We start from the raw sequence: 23,433 nt of genomic DNA on the forward strand, positions 1-23,433 counted from the left end.
ATGCCTCTTATATGTACTGACATGGAAAATATATTAAATATTTGGTAAATTTGTTTATCTTACATGAAGCAAACCCAAACACAAGTGAAATTGCTTTGAATATATCAATGTCCATTCACATGATTTAGTAATGTGTCAATTTTGATATTTTTTAATGTTTTGAGACAATAATAATTTCAAACTATAAGGACCTCCATATTATTAAAATAATGATATAGCATAAAATAAGCATTATTCTAAAACATTTAAAATAACACGTTCAAATATATTAGAATGGAAACATGATGTTTAAGTACAAAAGCCATTGACAAGCCCTATCATAAGGAAACAATTTCCTTTACATAGCTTCAAAAGGTCAATTACGAAGAGTACAAAAATTAAGGTAACCCTAACAGGAACTCACGAGACACTATCTCCAACAAGCACACATTGGGTGAGAGCATCATCGAAGAACATATCTACCCAACCACAAATCTTTACACTCCCCTGAAACTCTTCTTGGCATGAAGAATACCTGGCCCAACGCAAAGATGTCGAGAAATCTTAAACAAGTAGGAGTGATGGAATCTATGTAGCATGATATACTCTCTCTCTCTCTCTCTCTCTCTCTCTCTCTCTCTCTCTCTCTCTCTCTCTCTCTCTCTCTCTCTCTCTCTCTCTCTCTCTCTCTCTCTCTCTCTCTCTCTCTCTCTCTCTCTCTCTCTCTCTCTCTCTGTCTCTATGTTTGTGTGTGTGCGTGTGTGCGCGTGCACACACATGCTAATATAACAATATTATGATATGGCAAAGAGTATGAGTTTTAAATGATCAAAAGTAGTAGCATGGTATAATATTAAAATTTGATAAAACATCTTTTTCCCAATGCATCTTTTTAAGTCATTTGTTGATAGATATATAGAGGGTGATACTCAATCCTTATATGGTTCTCCATGTTTACCACCATCCATTTACACAAACAAGAATTGAATGCACAAGTATACAAAGTAGTCATAGGAAAATAGAAGCATCTAACAAGTATTATCTTCTTGATAATTAAATTTAGCATAAAAATTGATTTCAAACACATTAGTACATAAGAATACCAATAACAAGATTTGTCTAAACATGATCTTGAGAGTATAAAACTCATACAGACACATGTATAAGAGTACAAAAGAAAAGGTAACTATCAATCTATCTAATTAACCTGATATCATGAAAGACATATTAAATGCTAATTCATTATTAAATCTTCTAAATGATATACTTAAAAACTAATTCATGAGTTATTATATGATGCATAAATTCACTAACATTATATCATTAAAATGTTATAAATTGATAATAAATGATTATCATAAATAACTTAGTTTCATTCATTAAATCTAATTGGTTCAAATATTTTGACAATAGAATATATTTTCCATCTTAGAATAAACTTTCTACCTTAGATTTGATTATAATATTCAATATCATATTCATCTAATCACTCCTTTGATTAAAAAGTGTTATCATGATCAAACAATCAAAATATAAGATCAAATCCATTTAATATTTATATATATAGTCATAAACTTTAGAGATGGTTAACCATTTAATGATAAGGAACTATCATCTAGTCAAGAAACTATATGAACATGTCAACATGAGATTAATATGAAATTCCATCCTTATCCTTTACATTTAAAAAAACAAACTATGATATTATCATTAGAGTTTTCACTAAGTCAGAGTTCAATATTCAACAATCACAAAATAAAAAACAAAATTTATTATTTCTATATGGTAAGGGATAAGGGCTTACATCTTACCCTTGACCCAAGAGTCCATTTCTTTCATTACTATCCTTATTATCCTATTTTATATATTAGTCTTGTGATTTTAAAAAGTCTTTCTATTTTTAATCTAAACAAAGTATTGTAGAGGCATTCAAATAATAACTTATTCATCTTAAGATATACAGAAAGAATATATTCAAGTTTAATATTGTTGACTAATGAATTTATTTCTATACGTTTAAAGCTATAACTTAATAAATTTTAAGCTTTAATAACATCTCTACACCTCTTACTTAAATTCTCTTAATAACTACTTGCATTCTTATATTGATATATGCTACTCTATGCATTTATTAATATATAAATAAATATCTATTTTATTGATCTACTACTAATCTAATTATAAATAAATGGTAATAATCAATGGATGGATTTAGTCAAGCTAAGGATTACTGGCTATACTCTTGGGTTGACCTAAACAAATCCATGAGTAATAATATGCTAATGATTATAATTAAAGTGAGAGTTAATGTATTCAATTACAATTCATTAATAGCTAAATTTTATTACAAAAATATCATTCTAAATTACTTCAAAGAATTATTACAAAGGAAAAGTATTTATGAAATTCAAAACTTATAAATCCAAATTTTTAAACTATCCAAAATAACCAATAAACTTTTACATTGTTAGACAATATAGGATAACTTGTTACTGCTACACGGATTTGATTTTTGTCTTGAACAAAGATACATTATGAATAAAGGAAGATTGCACAAAGTGACATAAATAGAAGGTCATTTCCAAGGAAATCTAGATAGTTCTTTTCAATGAAAATAAAAGAAATAGTGGTTGTTGTTCTTAATAGAATGCATATATTATGTGCGTTAATCACACATAGACACTAAGAGAATGGTAATCAGTAGACACCAATTCCAAATTAATTACCCTTGATAACTTCTCCAAACATCATAGAAACTGATAAGATAAGATAAGAGGACATCAACACAAAATAATACTAGATTTATGTAGAAACTTAAGGGGAAAACCATGGTGAGAAAAGCTTCTTGGATCTAATATGCAAATCTAGCCTCATAAACTAAATAATAAACTTATAATATTTTGTATGCATCAACCCATAGGAGACACCAATGCTTGAGTCTAAGAAGTGAACACCAACTATAATCATGAGGCGCCAACCTTAAATACAATAATAGTACATGAAAGATATGATATGCAGATCTTCAAGGATGAAGCTTTAGGGTCACCTTGATCTAATCAACTTTTGACAACCCTCTCAAAGTGCATGAGACCTTCAATTGATTTTGCCCACTTAACCTAAAATTTAGTTGACAACTTACACAACTTTTGCGATGGTTATTAGTTCTACTAGCAAGAATTACTCTTTAAATGAATCCAATTACACTTATACATCCCTACATTATATATAATCACAACTCATCTTATAACTTATTTACAACATTCACACATTTGACACATGCATACTTTAGACCAAACATATAAAAGGCTTAAACCAAGATCCAACATGCTACTTCAAGAGTTGGATGATGCTATTCTTTACGAAAAATAATTAGTTGGTCCTAGTACACTTTCACATGCTTCCTATAGTTGGTTCATAGTGCAATAATTTGACCCATTCATAAAAAAATTCATAATATATTGTGAAGTGATCTCTATGAGCATAATGTTGACCCTAACTTTTCATGTTATTGAATTCCACCTTTGCAACTTGAATAGACTTGTCTTTGTGTGTAGCCATATTTATCTTCCAACATACAAGCCTCAAAATATAACTATGGTAGAATGTGGTATAAAATAATGTGCTAGTGGATATAGTTTTTGAGGAATGAACTTCATATACACATCACAAATACTTCCAAATCCTTCAACAATAAAAAATTGATTAAGATGATACTAGTGACATACTATATTGAATGATGTATTTAACATAACTTGACTCTATTTATCTAGATCAATAATTATTTGATATGACATAATATTAATTAAAATTATTGTAATTTTTGAAAACTGGATATTGAGGGTAACATAATGATAATTTATACAAAAACCTTAACTACCTCCTTTGAAATTAATGAAAATATAAATTTCAACAATCTCCTCCTTTGTCATTGGTTCCAAACATGAAAAATGCTACTAATAAAATACTCCTTGTAATGGAAATTAGGGGCTCCCCTTGTGTAGAAAATTTGCTTCCATTGTAATTGGACTTTCATTCTTCTCAAGTTTGGCTTTGTGCTCTTGTAATTGGACTTTCATTCTCTCTCTCTCTCTCTCTCTCTCTCTCTCTCTCTCTCTCTCTCTCTCTCTCTCTCTCTCTCAATCCTTTCTTCCCCAAATGGTGTAGAATTTTGGCTTCCTTTCTCCCACTTTGACATCAATGACAAATATCCACTTTGATTCTTGGTCTTCAAGGAAAAATTAATCTACTAATACCTTTTGTAATTTTTTTCACAATACCACCAAGACTACTTGCAGTGAGGAGTCAACACTCCTCCTCAACATATACTAACTTCCTCTTCATTTAAGAGGGGGGCGATACCACTACCAAATTCTACCCAAGATATTAAATTGTCTCCTTTCGAAAAGGTTTTGTAATGATCTCTCCTTTGTTTCAACATATTCTATCTTCACTTGTTTCCTTGCAACCTTCTCTCTTAGATAGTGATACTTAATTGAGATATGGGTTTTTCCGTGAATGTGTTACCCAATCATTTGAAATGTTTATAGTACTTGTATTGTAACAAAGGATTGGCATGGGTTCTTCAAATTCAATCTCCATCTGCTACAATGTCTTTTTTTATCTATAAAACCTAAATGCAACAAGAAACTATTGCAATATATTTTGCTTCTACCATAGACTAAGATACAAAATCCTTATTTTAGCTCAACCATGATATAAGGCTATCACCAATAAAGAAAGCTATGCCACTTGTACTATTCTTTCTATGAAAGACCATTTGGGAGAAGAGAAGACATTACCTCATCAAGCACAAAATTTAAAGTAGTGCTTCAAATGTTCATCAATAGATTGCTCCATATGTGTAGAAAAGAATGTCATAAGACCATTCCTATAACTTCTTCCTCCATCTTTTGTTTACAATAGTGTTAAATGAATTAAAGTGCTCAACAACTTAATCCATATCAACCACCCTCAAATAATACTACTTACATAGAAGATGCTTGTTCACCAACGATATGGTGTGGTACAACTTTCCTAACTTTATAAAAAGGGGTTGTAGAGGATTCATGTACAACATTGAGGAGCAATAAATTTCCCAGACATAGCCAAATAAGATTACTATATTAACTATCTAAGACAACCCAGTTTTCATCCTTCATGCCTGTTGTTTTACTTCTAATGAAATCTTTACATAGATCTCAAACCGACTGACCCTGATAGCACAGAGGTTCCATTCCCATACCCAGTCCATAAATAACTGAATAGCCTGTTACATTTTGAAGGCCAATTCAACAAGAACCTGTTGCCACGTCCAGATCTCTAAGGCAGCCCAAGAACTACAAGGATATCATGCGTCTCACATAGAAAAAGAAGTCCCATTACTACCACTGGCCTGATATTCTACCAAGCATCACCAGCTCCTCTGCAACCTCCATAAAATATAACGCGCCAACTATACTAAATCCAACTCTAGTTTATATTCTTTAAATTTGGTAAATACAAAGAAGCTTAATACCGACCTCACAACATGCTTTGCAACAATTCAACTGGTCATAGTCAAGATGGGTATGAGACATTGACCATCTACGTCAAACTTTAATTAAGGCCGACTCTCGATGTTATGTGTGCACACTTGAAGAGTATCTCCATGCTTTTTCACAAATAACAAATTTCTTGTGTGTTGAAAAAAAGGCACATGGATTTTACAACAATCTGTTCTGCATGGTTGTTTTTGCTATGTTGTTCGATGATAAAAGATTAGAACGAACTCCATATAGCACATGTAGCTTTTGACTTCGTCGTGGGACATGGGATCCACATTTCCTTATAGTTGGTGGTCTCCTCCATCCCTCATCAACTAAAATTATTTTCGTATCACAAATCTAAATGTAGTTTTTAAATAAAAAGAAAAGTTTTTGCAGCCACACGAATTTGCATGGGGCCATTACATTATTTGTACGCTGGAAGGCTAGTACAACCTCGTTTCCAAAAGCAAATAAAATCTTGATGAAAGTATGCTTAGAAGAATTAAAGGAATAAAAATAATAGTCCAATGCACTCCGTGCGTGACGGTAATGTAGACCATGAAATCTCATGAGTAAATTCATGCACGTCCTCCAATCTGCGTATATTTATTAGTTGGGGATGGAAGGCAAGCATGCATAATGAAATAATCACGATGCTGAAGTAGTCAAATTTCGATTGCTGGTACTCACTTATTTGGTAAAAGTTCAAAATTAAGGACCTTTAGGAAGGCCATTCAAGTTAATATACCCCTCTTTTCCAAGCAACTTGCATAATTTAGCTGATTTTACCTTTGATATAGAACTATAAGGTTAGATCTTGTCCAATTCTAAGTGGTTGGTACAAGTCTAACACGAATATGATAGTAGAAACATACCACACACTAACAGTGATAACAAAAATACATGTAAAATTTAACTATTAAATAATTAGATATGAACAAAATATGGTTGAGACAATGGTTTTCTAGAATTCTCCCACTTATTTCAAATACCTTGCAAAAGCATAAAGGGAATATTAGCATCTAAGTATTAAGGACTATGAGGCCATTATATTTATTACACCATCTAATGTTATTTGTGCTTACATGCTTCATCAAATCATCTAAAACAATCACCAAAGAGTCATCATTTTCAATCATCATCCACTATCCTCCACCATGTGATGAGAAAAATGGTATTGTGCATCTATATGCTTCATTTATACACAAAAAATTGGGTTTTGGCCAAGCTAATGACACCTTGACTCTCACATTGAGTTTAAACTATTGCTTGAATAAGGCCAACAATTCAACAAAAACTCTAAAACCAACTCACCTCCTTACAGGCATTACTAATTGTCATGTACTATACCTCTACAATGGATAAATGACTACAACCCATCACTTGCTCATTCAAGTAATAGAAACACTAAATAGGCTAAAGAAATAGCCACTAGTAGATATTTTATGATCTACATCTCCTGTCAAATCTAAGTCAACAATCCCTTGTGAGTAATCACCATAGTAGAAGATATAATAATTTATAGTGTTCTGCATTCACCTTAAGTCTCTCTTAATTGTTGTTCAATGCTCTATGCCAATATTAGCCATATAATAATCCCAAGGCTCCCATTACATCACCAATGTCTAGCTTTATGTAAAATATAACATAAATTAGAATATGAAGTAGACTAGTGTAAGGAACATGCAATATATACTCTACATTTAACGGTGAAGACGTATATATTACTTAACTAATAACTTAGTACCCAAGAAAATAGAAACATTTACTAGCATATAATTCTGCATACTAAAATATTACAACACAAATTCAACATACTTAGTCTATCCCAATCAAACATTTCTTATTTCTCTCTCTTTTCAATGCCTAGGATGCATATAGGAACCCCTAATTGTTTATGTTGAAATGTATTGAAATTTTATATACCATATCTCTAATCATCCATTCATTGTTACCAAATATCAACAAATGATCTATGCATAAATTGATAAAAAGAGATTGATTACCATCATAAAGTTTAATTTTTAATAATTAAATAGTTGCTAAGGGGCCCAACGCCCAATACAGTAGAAAGTAAAGTCTATAAACAACATAACACAAAAAATAGGGGAAAAAAGAAACAATTATCGGCACCCCGATGACTACCATCTAGTACATAAAACCAACCCCACCAAAACCAAAGTCCAATATCTGACCAACTATATAGGCAACCAACATAATTAGGAAATACACTAGATTATAATACATAGCATATGAATTAAACTTTTGAAACCATAATTTTGGAGATCATTGGACACCATATAAGTATTGCTTCAATTTATATGCTAATGAAACCTTGCCTTTTACCACATAGTAGTTGTTAGGCGTTATTCTTTTTCCTACAAATATTATTTAATCTTTCTTTGGTTTATTAGGAGTGGTTAATGTGAATAAACATGGAAAAATACATAATCTACATGTACCACTTTCTAACACATGAGTAATTGAGTCACACACTCCCTTTTGGCTTGTTGTGCCTCCTTCCATAACCACGAGTTTGTTCTTACCTTTAGTAGGTTATAGGGTAATTAATTTTCTCACCCTCTTTTGGCTTTTATGCCACTAATTATAACTTCTTTTCTATCTTCACTTAAGGAGGTTATGCTACATATTTTGACATTTATCAAGTAGGTAAAACTTCCCATATTTTATGGGTAGTAGGAGTTAATGCACCTATTGGTAGCTTGGTGAGCGTATGAAGAGTATTCTCAAGTTCTCTTGCATTGTCTATATTGTTCTTTCATTTCAGATTTTGGCTCTACTATTTGATATTCGATTATCTATTAACTGTAGTTGCACATGATCTAGGTCAGACACGAGATTCTAGCCCGATTGTCACTTCCCAAAGAATCTAACATGGTACTGGAACTTGTTGTCTAGTACAGTTAATTTTAATATCTGGCTTTTATAGATTTGAGACTAACTGATAGCTATAATATTAAAAAACCAAGTATTCTCTTCTCCTACATCCTTGCATAGCCCTAATAATAAGTACAACTTAACAAAAGAATAAGCATCCCTATAATCTACTTTGCATAGTTATATTCTTGGGAGGTTTGCGTGATTGTAGCATTTAGGTAATTTTGGCAGAATTTTCAACATTTCCAAAGCATCCAAAAGGTTGGATAAAGTCACAATTGACTTTTTTTTCAAAAACATCAAAGCTTGGAGGACAAAATTAGAAATCAAATGTTAAAATCTAAAAACTTTTACAGGAGCCATTTTAAATTTTGCATTAGAAACTCATTTTTCAGTCACTAGAAAGAAAAAATATTTTTGGCATGCAAAAACCATTTTTAATAAGTTTGGCACCTTCCCTAATTTCAATCTATGTTCTCCCACTCCTATTTCCATACATCAATATATATCCATCCTTATCTATATCCTACCTATATTTATATTCATGCATTCCCATTAGTTTTTGTCCTATATTTGCATACATTTACCCATGATCATTGTATTATATATCTTTTTACAACGGACCATTTTTGTAGCATTGAGGATTGATCTTGCTTGGCTTGAATTTTAAGGAAAAATAAATTTGTTTCAAATTTTAAAATTCTCCTCTTTCCTCGTAGTCATTGGGAGTTGAGTTTGTAAAACATGGAATTATCTAGCAGGGCTTCAAATTTAAAGACATTAATTGACCATTAAGCAATCATTGACTTATTCGTATATAGAATGAACTTATGAACATTTTCATTTGGAACTTTAAATAGAATAAAAATATTGTATCAAAATCAACATCTAAGTATCTTTATCACAATCAAAAAACTATTCTAATTAAGGGAGTAGGAGAACATGACCATTGATTATTTCACTATCTTTATGATGTAGTTATAAATATACCAAGTCCTTAATAATCAATGAGGAGTATAGAATCTAGCAAATCAAAGAGAAAAAGTATATATTGTGATAGATAAGGTCTAGAGTTACAAATTAGACATGTATAATATAAAATTAATCTACAATCACATAATTAACTTAAAAGGTTAATAATTTCCCATGCAAGTGAATATATTTAGTTGCGTCGTATACAATTACACCGGGTGTGTTCATAGTTTCAAGAAACATTTGCATAAATTAGTTTTTTGAATTACTGGTATGAACATAAATTCAACTATTTCCTATCTCTATGTTGCAGTTCTTGTGAGATTTACCTAAGAAATGTTTTTAAGTGACAATCGAGATAATATAAACAAACACTGGCTTGACGTTCTACCACTACACTTCAAATTTGAGAAAAATATTATTCGATATTTTCCATATATTCGTCTTTAGTGAAAGATGACAAGAGAGTCTCGGCAACCAAAACTAAAATAACTAAGAAGCCTCATTCCGTGTGCTCATGCTTGCAAAGTAACAGAATTGAGGGATTCCTAAGAATTTGTCTATAATGCACGCATTTGGTCTAACAGCTGGAACCTTTTCTGCAGGTGAGAACACCCGAACTTGCAGTGATAGAGCCCACAATAGAGGAAGGTCTTGCCGCCATACTCGAAGCTTTGGCATAGCTTGAGGATTCTTTAGCCCCTGATGCTGTGAAGAATGCCCCATTTAACATAAGATCTCCCACTGATCTCCAGTTGCCTTCTGTTGAATCTTGGTGCTTTGTAACCTGCACATTACCCATACTATAACTATACTACAACCGTTGAATACCAAAGATATAAGAGACATGAGTTGTACAGGTCTTTTACCTCCTTGTGGAATCGATAATCAGGAGCAAGGAATCTGTTGCCTTGGCTGTTAATGGTGGGGTTTGCACTTCCCCCGATTGCATACATTTCCCAGTGGGTGTAATCATTGTTCACCACATGAAAGTATCCATGTCGACATCTGCATCATAACGTTAATATCTTAAAGACTTGAGCAAATAAACTTCAGCAAGCTGTATATTCGTGGTCTTTGTGCAAGGAATACAGTTTGTTACAAAATTCTATTCACACCTGGGCATACGTTGAACAAGCCCTTCTCCAAAGTGGTTGAAAGCAACTGTTACTTGCATTTTGACGTCCTCGGTGTAGGCGTCGCTGTGTCCTAGGAGCATCACCTGGAAAAAGCCAATAAATATTGGACTTGAGAAATAGCGTTCTATCGACAATTTAATAAATACTCACATTTTTTTCGTTCAAGTCAAGTAATAGGCTTTTAATACCCTACCCTAAAATCCTCGGATAAAAAATACAATTGTGAAACCTAATTTCAAAGAAAAGTATATTTATGGAAGACCAAAAAAGCAGTTTTGAGCACCTTGTCATGGTGAGTGAAAAAGCTGTTTGAAATGGTTATAGCAGTGGAACCCATGATGGCGTCGATCAATCCATCTGCGCAACTTGACAATGAACAGTGGTCAACCCAAATTGCGCTTGATCCAAAGATGGAAATCCCATCTCCATCACTCTTGGTTCTAAACCCATAATGTGTCGGGGAGCTCCTAACATTTGTGTTTCCCGCAGGTTTACAGTCGTGGATATGAACTCCATGAATGATAATATTGGTCACATACTGAATTGTAATGCAAGCTCCATTTGCTATATGAACATTGGCACCTCTACCATCAATAGTCTTATAACTGTTCATGATAAGCTCCTCCTTGAGCTGAATAACCATATCTTTTTGGAAAATAATCCAGAGAGGTTCGGTTTGAATAACAGCGTGCCGCAGAGTGCCAGGTCGAGGATTGACCGGGTCATCGTCATTTGGATCTGTAACTATATAAAATCTGCCATTCTTACCTCCAATGGCGTTTTTGCCAAATCCGATGGCACAATCAGCCAGTCTCTTTCGGTTGTTAACCCAGTTAGGATCACAACGCCAACAGTCATCGATGGGGTTCCCCGTTTCGCACGAGCTCAGCTTTCTTTTCGAATTATTTAAACTCCTGCACAATAGTTCTTGAAGTAAATAATCTCAACTGTCTGTAATATATGCTAGCTATAAAAAAATGCTAGGACTTCGAAATTCTCTTAATTGAACTGACTTAAATATCTTTTCTGTAGTGAATTTTCTTTCATTGAATCTGTCTCAACGACGACAATTGTTAATTATCCAATGGCATGATGATATGGGTGATAGAAATTTGTTCTATAACTGCTGCATACCAACTACAGTTACGAGAATAGTATTATAGAAATTACAGTGAAGAAAACGTCGAGGAACAGCATAAGAATAAATAGAACATTTATAATAAACCTTGTCATTTAAGATTTCATACTAATGTACTAAATTCAATAAGATATTGGATTTCATTTCTATACTACCATAAATAAATTCTCTAAAATTTCTAAATCATCTGAAAGGCGAAATGGTTACCTTTCTACCATTTGAACTACAAGCTCCGGCTTCTCAACATGATATTTATCACTATTCTCAGCCTTAGTCATATTGAAGGGGGTTCTTATTGATTCCACCATTACTAACTTGATGAAAAAGACAGCAAGAAGAAGAAACAATGGCTGTAAGGCTTGTCTGCTCGCCATTTTGGATAGGAGAAAACCTGCAATGGTTGTATTACATGCTATGGCTTTGGGCTATCTTATATACAAAATCATCATGTGCAAAATCTGTAGAGAAGGGGGAATCTTGACCCCGACGTTTGAAAAATTGTTGTGTGCACGTTATCTCAGTGCGATTATTACGGTGGTAATGCACATGACTATAGCGCTTGACTCATAAACAATAGTGAGTAATGATGTGATAGAGCATTCCTCCAACGTTTCTTAGAATGTTTACTCCGACGTTTTTCTGAATTGAGAGTTTTCTCCAAATCTATTTGAAAAACATAGATATAGAAACTTTCATGGATGTGGTGGACGCCGCATTTTATCCGTGTCTGCTTTCCATGGTGACTCCATTGAGTTATTCGGTAGTAACACTTCTTTGGGTTTCACATTAAAACATGAGAAACATTGGCAAAGGTGATATGGCCCACAAGTATGTTTGTCTTTGGCTATAAATGACTTTCCTCTTCCGTAATTTGCACGGCGATGGGCGACCAAGTTTGGTATAAAATTCTCGCATGTTGTTCCCGCGCTCACATGGTTCCCGCGCTCTTCATTTTTTTTATCGTGGAAAAAATTAGAATTCCAAAGAATCTAACATATCGAAACTTAATAGATTGTAAATGTATATTTGTAGGATAAACTTCTTTATGTTAACGCAATAAAACATAATGAATGGATGATTACGTTAGAGAAAGATAGGTCGAAGTGAAAATAATTGGAGTTTTATTTGCTATGTGTGACGTCACGAGGATACTTAGGTATAATAGACATATTTATATATTAATTTAAGGTTATAAGTTTATAAAGATTGATTATTTCTAATTCTACATCATATCAATTTAATAATATGAACTTTTAAATAATATGTTGAATCATTATATGTTTTTAGTTTGGATGGCTAGCTCAACCTGAAATATATATTTAATCAAACCAAATATTCAACTTTTAAAAATAATAAAGACATATGATACTATTGGAACATTTTTGTGCATTAATTCAGCTTTTAATTCTATTGAATTGTATGACACACACAGCTTAATAGTGAGAAGGCTTTTGTAAGAAGTATGAATGGTGAACTAATTGTTATTTATTTTGATCTAATAAGATCATTCATTTCTAGAACTTCTAATTGTGTAGATCTTACTTATAAAAAGGAGCTGTGAATAATAGAAGGCTTTTTAATACTTATAGTTTTTTACTATTAGATGGAGTAATTAATTATGTGAGATTTATTTTTTTATCAAATAAAAATCATTTAAATAGCATCAACAAAAGTCCAAATAGTTCTATGTGATTGGATTTGTAAACCATTTTTAGAAGTAGACATCTCACTTTCCATGCCACATAAAATAATATTAAAGTTGAACATGAGTCCTTATATCATAAATTCTATCGAAATTTTCTACCACCTCTTATTATTACAACATTTTTACACTAGATGACTTGTTATTAAATTATAAATACAAAAATAATAAATTATAAAAATGCCTCTTATATGTACTGACATGGAAAATATATTAAATATTTGGTAAATTTGTTTATCTTACATGAAGCAAACCCAAACACAAGTGAAATTGCTTTGAATATATCAATGTCCATTCACATGATTTAGTAATGTGTCAATTTTGATATTTTTTAATGTTTTGAGACAATAATAATTTCAAACTATAAGGACCTCCATATTATTAAAATAATGATATAGCATAAAATAAGCATTATTCTAAAACATTTAAAATAACACGTTCAAATATATTAGAATGGAAACATGATGTTTAAGTACAAAAGCCATTGACAAGCCCTATCATAAGGAAACAATTTCCTTTACATAGCTTCAAAAGGTCAATTACGAAGAGTACAAAAATTAAGGTAACCCTAACAGGAACTCACGAGACACTATCTCCAACAAGCACACATTGGGTGAGAGCATCATCGAAGAACATATCTACCCAACCACAAATCTTTACACTCCCCTGAAACTCTTCTTAGCATGAAGAATACCTGGCCCAACGCAAAGATGTCGAGAAATCTTAAACAAGTAGGAGTGATGGAATCTATGTAGCATGATATACTCTCTCTCTCTCTCTCTCTCTCTCTCTCTCTCTCTCTCTCTCTCTCTCTCTCTCTCTCTCTCTCTCTCTCTCTCTCTCTCTCTCTGTCTCTATGTTTGTGTGTGTGCGTGTGTGCGCGTGCACACACATGCTAATATAACAATATTATGATATGGCAAAGAGTATGAGTTTTAAATGATCAAAAGTAGTAGCATGGTATAATATTAAAATTTGATAAAACATCTTTTTCCCAATGCATCTTTTTAAGTCATTTGTTGATAGATATATAGAGGGTGATACTCAATCCTTATATGGTTCTCCATGTTTACCACCATCCATTTACACAAACAAGAATTGAATGCACAAGTATACAAAGTAGTCATAGGAAAATAGAAGCATCTAACAAGTATTATCTTCTTGATAATTAAATTTAGCATAAAAATTGATTTCAAACACATTAGTACATAAGAATACCAATAACAAGATTTGTCTAAACATGATCTTGAGAGTATAAAACTCATACAGACACATGTATAAGAGTACAAAAGAAAAGGTAACTATCAATCTATCTAATTAACCTGATATCATGAAAGACATATTAAATGCTAATTCATTATTAAATCTTCTAAATGATATACTTAAAAACTAATTCATGAGTTATTATATGATGCATAAATTCACTAACATTATATCATTAAAATGTTATAAATTGATAATAAATGATTATCATAAATAACTTAGTTTCATTCATTAAATCTAATTGGTTCAAATATTTTGACAATAGAATATATTTTCCATCTTAGAATAAACTTTCTACCTTAGATTTGATTATAATATTCAATATCATATTCATCTAATCACTCCTTTGATTAAAAAGTGTTATCATGATCAAACAATCAAAATATAAGATCAAATCCATTTAATATTTATATATATAGTCATAAACTTTAGAGATGGTTAACCATTTAATGATAAGGAACTATCATCTAGTCAAGAAACTATATGAACATGTCAACATGAGATTAATATGAAATTCCATCCTTATCCTTTACATTTAAAAAAACAAACTATGATATTATCATTAGAGTTTTCACTAAGTCAGAGTTCAATATTCAACAATCACAAAATAAAAAACAAAATTTATTATTTCTATATGGTAAGGGATAAGGGCTTACATCTTACCCTTGACCCAAGAGTCCATTTCTTTCATTACTATCCTTATTATCCTATTTTATATATTAGTCTTGTGATTTTAAAAAGTCTTTCTATTTTTAATCTAAACAAAGTATTGTAGAGGCATTCAAATAATAACTTATTCATCTTAAGATATACAGAAAGAATATATTCAAGTTTAATATTGTTGACTAATGAATTTATTTCTATACGTTTAAAGCTATAACTTAATAAATTTTAAGCTTTAATAACATCTCTACACCTCTTACTTAAATTCTCTTAATAACTACTTGCATTCTTATATTGATATATGCTACTCTATGCATTTATTAATATATAAATAAATATCTATTTTATTGATCTACTACTAATCTAATTATAAATAAATGGTAATAATCAATGGATGGATTTAGTCAAGCTAAGGATTACTGGCTATACTCTTGGGTTGACCTAAACAAATCCATGAGTAATAATATGCTAATGATTATAATTAAAGTGAGAGTTAATGTATTCAATTACAATTCATTAATAGCTAAATTTTATTACAAAAATATCATTCTAAATTACTTCAAAGAATTATTACAAAGGAAAAGTATTTATGAAATTCAAAACTTATAAATCCAAATTTTTAAACTATCCAAAATAACCAATAAACTTTTACATTGTTAGACAATATAGGATAACTTGTTACTGCTACACGGATTTGATTTTTGTCTTGAACAAAGATACATTATGAATAAAGGAAGATTGCACAAAGTGACATAAATAGAAGGTCATTTCCAAGGAAATCTAGATAGTTCTTTTCAATGAAAATAAAAGAAATAGTGGTTGTTGTTCTTAATAGAATGCATATATTATGTGCGTTAATCACACATAGACACTAAGAGAATGGTAATCAGTAGACACCAATTCCAAATTAATTACCCTTGATAACTTCTCCAAACATCATAGAAACTGATAAGATAAGATAAGAGGACATCAACACAAAATAATACTAGATTTATGTAGAAACTTAAGGGGAAAACCATGGTGAGAAAAGCTTCTTGGATCTAATATGCAAATCTAGCCTCATAAACTAAATAATAAACTTATAATATTTTGTATGCATCAACCCATAGGAGACACCAATGCTTGAGTCTAAGAAGTGAACACCAACTATAATCATGAGGCGCCAACCTTAAATACAATAATAGTACATCAAAGATATGATATGCAGATCTTCAAGGATGAAGCTTTAGGGTCACCTTGATCTAATCAACTTTTGACAACCCTCTCAAAGTGCATGAGACCTTCAATTGATTTTGCCCACTTAACCTAAAATTTAGTTGACAACTTACACAACTTTTGCGATGGTTATTAGTTCTACTAGCAAGAATTACTCTTTAAATGAATCCAATTACACTTATACATCCCTACATTATATATAATCACAACTCATCTTATAACTTATTTACAACATTCACACATTTGACACATGCATACTTTAGACCAAACATATAAAAGGCTTAAACCAAGATCCAACATGCTACTTCAAGAGTTGGATGATGCTATTCTTTACGAAAAATAATTAGTTGGTCCTAGTACACTTTCACATGCTTCCTATAGTTGGTTCATAGTGCAATAATTTGACCCATTCATAAAAAAATTCATAATATATTGTGAAGTGATCTCTATGAGCATAATGTTGACCCTAACTTTTCATGTTATTGAATTCCACCTTTGCAACTTGAATAGACTTGTCTTTGTGTGTAGCCATATTTATCTTCCAACATACAAGCCTCAAAATATAACTATGGTAGAATGTGGTATAAAATAATGTGCTAGTGGATATAGTTTTTGAGGAATGAACTTCATATACACATCACAAATACTTCCAAATCCTTCAACAATAAAAAATTGATTAAGATGATACTAGTGACATACTATATTGAATGATGTATTTAACATAACTTGACTCTATTTATCTAGATCAATAATTATTTGATATGACATAATATTAATTAAAATTATTGTAATTTTTGAAAACTGGATATTGAGGGTAACATAATGATAATTTATACAAAAACCTTAACTACCTCCTTTGAAATTAATGAAAATATAAATTTCAACAATCTCCTCCTTTGTCATTGGTTCCAAACATGAAAAATGCTACTAATAAAATACTCCTTGTAATGGAAATTAGGGGCTCCCCTTGTGTAGAAAATTTGCTTCCATTGTAATTGGACTTTCATTCTTCTCAAGTTTGGCTTTGTGCTCTTGTAATTGGACTTTCATTCTCTCTCTCTCTCTCTCTCTCTCTCTCTCTCTCTCTCTCTCTCTCTCTCTCAATCCTTTCTTCCCCAAATGGTGTAGAATTTTGGCTTCCTTTCTCCCACTTTGACATCAATGACAAATATCCACTTTGATTCTTGGTCTTCAAGGAAAAATTAATCTACTAATACCTTTTGTAATTTTTTTCACAATACCACCAAGACTACTTGCAGTGAGGAGTCAACACTCCTCCTCAACATATACTAACTTCCTCTTCATTTAAGAGGGGGGCGATACCACTACCAAATTCTACCCAAGATATTAAATTGTCTCCTTTCGAAAAGGTTTTGTAATGATCTCTCCTTTGTTTCAACATATTCTATCTTCACTTGTTTCCTTGCAACCTTCTCTCTTAGATAGTGATACTTAATTGAGATATGGGTTTTTCCGTGAATGTGTTACCCAATCATTTGAAATGTTTATAGTACTTGTATTGTAACAAAGGATTGGCATGGGTTCTTCAAATTCAATCTCCATCTGCTACAATGTCTTTTTTTATCTATAAAACCTAAATGCAACAAGAAACTATTGCAATATATTTTGCTTCTACCATAGACTAAGATACAAAATCCTTATTTTAGCTCAACCATGATATAAGGCTATCACCAATAAAGAAAGCTATGCCACTTGTACTATTCTTTCTATGAAAGACCATTTGGGAGAAGAGAAGACATTACCTCATCAAGCACAAAATTTAAAGTAGTGCTTCAAATGTTCATCAATAGATTGCTCCATATGTGTAGAAAAGAATGTCATAAGACCATTCCTATAACTTCTTCCTCCATCTTTTGTTTACAATAGTGTTAAATGAATTAAAGTGCTCAACAACTTAATCCATATCAACCACCCTCAAATAATACTACTTACATAGAAGATGCTTGTTCACCAACGATATGGTGTGGTACAACTTTCCTAACTTTATAAAAAGGGGTTGTAGAGGATTCATGTACAACATTGAGGAGCAATAAATTTCCCAGACATAGCCAAATAAGATTACTATATTAACTATCTAAGACAACCCAGTTTTCATCCTTCATGCCTGTTGTTTTACTTCTAATGAAATCTTTACATAGATCTCAAACCGACTGACCCTGATAGCACAGAGGTTCCATTCCCATACCCAGTCCATAAATAACTGAATAGCCTGTTACATTTTGAAGGCCAATTCAACAAGAACCTGTTGCCACGTCCAGATCTCTAAGGCAGCCCAAGAACTACAAGGATATCATGCGTCTCACATAGAAAAAGAAGTCCCATTACTACCACTGGCCTGATATTCTACCAAGCATCACCAGCTCCTCTGCAACCTCCATAAAATATAACGCGCCAACTATACTAAATCCAACTCTAGTTTATATTCTTTAAATTTGGTAAATACAAAGAAGCTTAATACCGACCTCACAACATGCTTTGCAACAATTCAACTGGTCATAGTCAAGATGGGTATGAGACATTGACCATCTACGTCAAACTTTAATTAAGGCCGACTCTCGATGTTATGTGTGCACACTTGAAGAGTATCTCCATGCTTTTTCACAAATAACAAATTTCTTGTGTGTTGAAAAAAAGGCACATGGATTTTACAACAATCTGTTCTGCATGGTTGTTTTTGCTATGTTGTTCGATGATAAAAGATTAGAACGAACTCCATATAGCACATGTAGCTTTTGACTTCGTCGTGGGACATGGGATCCACATTTCCTTATAGTTGGTGGTCTCCTCCATCCCTCATCAACTAAAATTATTTTCGTATCACAAATCTAAATGTAGTTTTTAAATAAAAAGAAAAGTTTTTGCAGCCACACGAATTTGCATGGGGCCATTACATTATTTGTACGCTGGAAGGCTAGTACAACCTCGTTTCCAAAAGCAAATAAAATCTTGATGAAAGTATGCTTAGAAGAATTAAAGGAATAAAAATAATAGTCCAATGCACTCCGTGCGTGACGGTAATGTAGACCATGAAATCTCATGAGTAAATTCATGCACGTCCTCCAATCTGCGTATATTTATTAGTTGGGGATGGAAGGCAAGCATGCATAATGAAATAATCACGATGCTGAAGTAGTCAAATTTCGATTGCTGGTACTCACTTATTTGGTAAAAGTTCAAAATTAAGGACCTTTAGGAAGGCCATTCAAGTTAATATACCCCTCTTTTCCAAGCAACTTGCATAATTTAGCTGATTTTACCTTTGATATAGAACTATAAGGTTAGATCTTGTCCAATTCTAAGTGGTTGGTACAAGTCTAACACGAATATGATAGTAGAAACATACCACACACTAACAGTGATAACAAAAATACATGTAAAATTTAACTATTAAATAATTAGATATGAACAAAATATGGTTGAGACAATGGTTTTCTAGAATTCTCCCACTTATTTCAAATACCTTGCAAAAGCATAAAGGGAATATTAGCATCTAAGTATTAAGGACTATGAGGCCATTATATTTATTACACCATCTAATGTTATTTGTGCTTACATGCTTCATCAAATCATCTAAAACAATCACCAAAGAGTCATCATTTTCAATCATCATCCACTATCCTCCACCATGTGATGAGAAAAATGGTATTGTGCATCTATATGCTTCATTTATACACAAAAAATTGGGTTTTGGCCAAGCTAATGACACCTTGACTCTCACATTGAGTTTAAACTATTGCTTGAATAAGGCCAACAATTCAACAAAAACTCTAAAACCAACTCACCTCCTTACAGGCATTACTAATTGTCATGTACTATACCTCTACAATGGATAAATGACTACAACCCATCACTTGCTCATTCAAGTAATAGAAACACTAAATAGGCTAAAGAAATAGCCACTAGTAGATATTTTATGATCTACATCTCCTGTCAAATCTAAGTCAACAATCCCTTGTGAGTAATCACCATAGTAGAAGATATAATAATTTATAGTGTTCTGCATTCACCTTAAGTCTCTCTTAATTGTTGTTCAATGCTCTATGCCAATATTAGCCATATAATAATCCCAAGGCTCCCATTACATCACCAATGTCTAGCTTTATGTAAAATATAACATAAATTAGAATATGAAGTAGACTAGTGTAAGGAACATGCAATATATACTCTACATTTAACGGTGAAGACGTATATATTACTTAACTAATAACTTAGTACCCAAGAAAATAGAAACATTTACTAGCATATAATTCTGCATACTAAAATATTACAACACAAATTCAACATACTTAGTCTATCCCAATCAAACATTTCTTATTTCTCTCTCTTTTCAATGCCTAGGATGCATATAGGAACCCCTAATTGTTTATGTTGAAATGTATTGAAATTTTATATACCATATCTCTAATCATCCATTCATTGTTACCAAATATCAACAAATGATCTATGCATAAATTGATAAAAAGAGATTGATTACCATCATAAAGTTTAATTTTTAATAATTAAATAGTTGCTAAGGGGCCCAACGCCCAATACAGTAGAAAGTAAAGTCTATAAACAACATAACACAAAAAATAGGGGAAAAAAGAAACAATTATCGGCACCCCGATGACTACCATCTAGTACATAAAACCAACCCCACCAAAACCAAAGTCCAATATCTGACCAACTATATAGGCAACCAACATAATTAGGAAATACACTAGATTATAATACATAGCATATGAATTAAACTTTTGAAACCATAATTTTGGAGATCATTGGACACCATATAAGTATTGCTTCAATTTATATGCTAATGAAACCTTGCCTTTTACCACATAGTAGTTGTTAGGCGTTATTCTTTTTCCTACAAATATTATTTAATCTTTCTTTGGTTTATTAGGAGTGGTTAATGTGAATAAACATGGAAAAATACATAATCTACATGTACCACTTTCTAACACATGAGTAATTGAGTCACACACTCCCTTTTGGCTTGTTGTGCCTCCTTCCATAACCACGAGTTTGTTCTTACCTTTAGTAGGTTATAGGGTAATTAATTTTCTCACCCTCTTTTGGCTTTTATGCCACTAATTATAACTTCTTTTCTATCTTCACTTAAGGAGGTTATGCTACATATTTTGACATTTATCAAGTAGGTAAAACTTCCCATATTTTATGGGTAGTAGGAGTTAATGCACCTATTGGTAGCTTGGTGAGCGTATGAAGAGTATTCTCAAGTTCTCTTGCATTGTCTATATTGTTCTTTCATTTCAGATTTTGGCTCTACTATTTGATATTCGATTATCTATTAACTGTAGTTGCACATGATCTAGGTCAGACACGAGATTCTAGCCCGATTGTCACTTCCCAAAGAATCTAACATGGTACTGGAACTTGTTGTCTAGTACAGTTAATTTTAATATCTGGCTTTTATAGATTTGAGACTAACTGATAGCTATAATATTAAAAAACCAAGTATTCTCTTCTCCTACATCCTTGCATAGCCCTAATAATAAGTACAACTTAACAAAAGAATAAGCATCCCTATAATCTACTTTGCATAGTTATATTCTTGGGAGGTTTGCGTGATTGTAGCATTTAGGTAATTTTGGCAGAATTTTCAACATTTCCAAAGCATCCAAAAGGTTGGATAAAGTCACAATTGACTTTTTTTTCAAAAACATCAAAGCTTGGAGGACAAAATTAGAAATCAAATGTTAAAATCTAAAAACTTTTACAGGAGCCATTTTAAATTTTGCATTAGAAACTCATTTTTCAGTCACTAGAAAGAAAAAATATTTTTGGCATGCAAAAACCATTTTTAATAAGTTTGGCACCTTCCCTAATTTCAATCTATGTTCTCCCACTCCTATTTCCATACATCAATATATATCCATCCTTATCTATATCCTACCTATATTTATATTCATGCATTCCCATTAGTTTTTGTCCTATATTTGCATACATTTACCCATGATCATTGTATTATATATCTTTTTACAACGGACCATTTTTGTAGCATTGAGGATTGATCTTGCTTGGCTTGAATTTTAAGGAAAAATAAATTTGTTTCAAATTTTAAAATTCTCCTCTTTCCTCGTAGTCATTGGGAGTTGAGTTTGTAAAACATGGAATTATCTAGCAGGGCTTCAAATTTAAAGACATTAATTGACCATTAAGCAATCATTGACTTATTCGTATATAGAATGAACTTATGAACATTTTCATTTGGAACTTTAAATAGAATAAAAATATTGTATCAAAATCAACATCTAAGTATCTTTATCACAATCAAAAAACTATTCTAATTAAGGGAGTAGGAGAACATGACCATTGATTATTTCACTATCTTTATGATGTAGTTATAAATATACCAAGTCCTTAATAATCAATGAGGAGTATAGAATCTAGCAAATCAAAGAGAAAAAGTATATATTGTGATAGATAAGGTCTAGAGTTACAAATTAGACATGTATAATATAAAATTAATCTACAATCACATAATTAACTTAAAAGGTTAATAATTTCCCATGCAAGTGAATATATTTAGTTGCGTCGTATACAATTACACCGGGTGTGTTCATAGTTTCAAGAAACATTTGCATAAATTAGTTTTTTGAATTACTGGTATGAACATAAATTCAACTATTTCCTATCTCTATGTTGCAGTTCTTGTGAGATTTACCTAAGAAATGTTTTTAAGTGACAATCGAGATAATATAAACAAACACTGGCTTGACGTTCTACCACTACACTTCAAATTTGAGAAAAATATTATTCGATATTTTCCATATATTCGTCTTTAGTGAAAGATGACAAGAGAGTCTCGGCAACCAAAACTAAAATAACTAAGAAGCCTCATTCCGTGTGCTCATGCTTGCAAAGTAACAGAATTGAGGGATTCCTAAGAATTTGTCTATAATGCACGCATTTGGT

At 31.8% G+C, this 23,433-nt stretch overlaps 1 protein-coding gene across 1 annotated transcript; it reads right to left on the reverse strand.

Moving 5' to 3' along the window:
* Window positions 1–9,954: 9,954 nt before the first annotated feature.
* LOC131874354 (probable pectate lyase 18) lies at window positions 9,955–12,025 on the reverse strand. Its single transcript, XM_059217691.1, has 5 exons — window positions 11,859–12,025; window positions 10,797–11,427; window positions 10,493–10,596; window positions 10,244–10,382; window positions 9,955–10,161 (listed from the first exon to the last, which is right to left on the reverse strand). The coding sequence occupies exons 1-5, from the start codon at window positions 12,023–12,025 to the stop codon at window positions 9,955–9,957; spliced, it is 1,248 nt and encodes a 415-aa protein (XP_059073674.1).
* Between the last annotated feature and the right edge of the window lie 11,408 nt (window positions 12,026–23,433).

The sequence above is a fragment of the Cryptomeria japonica genome, chromosome 3 (assembly GCF_030272615.1).
Source record: "Cryptomeria japonica chromosome 3, Sugi_1.0, whole genome shotgun sequence".
NCBI classification, from domain to species: domain Eukaryota; kingdom Viridiplantae; phylum Streptophyta; class Pinopsida; order Cupressales; family Cupressaceae; genus Cryptomeria; species Cryptomeria japonica.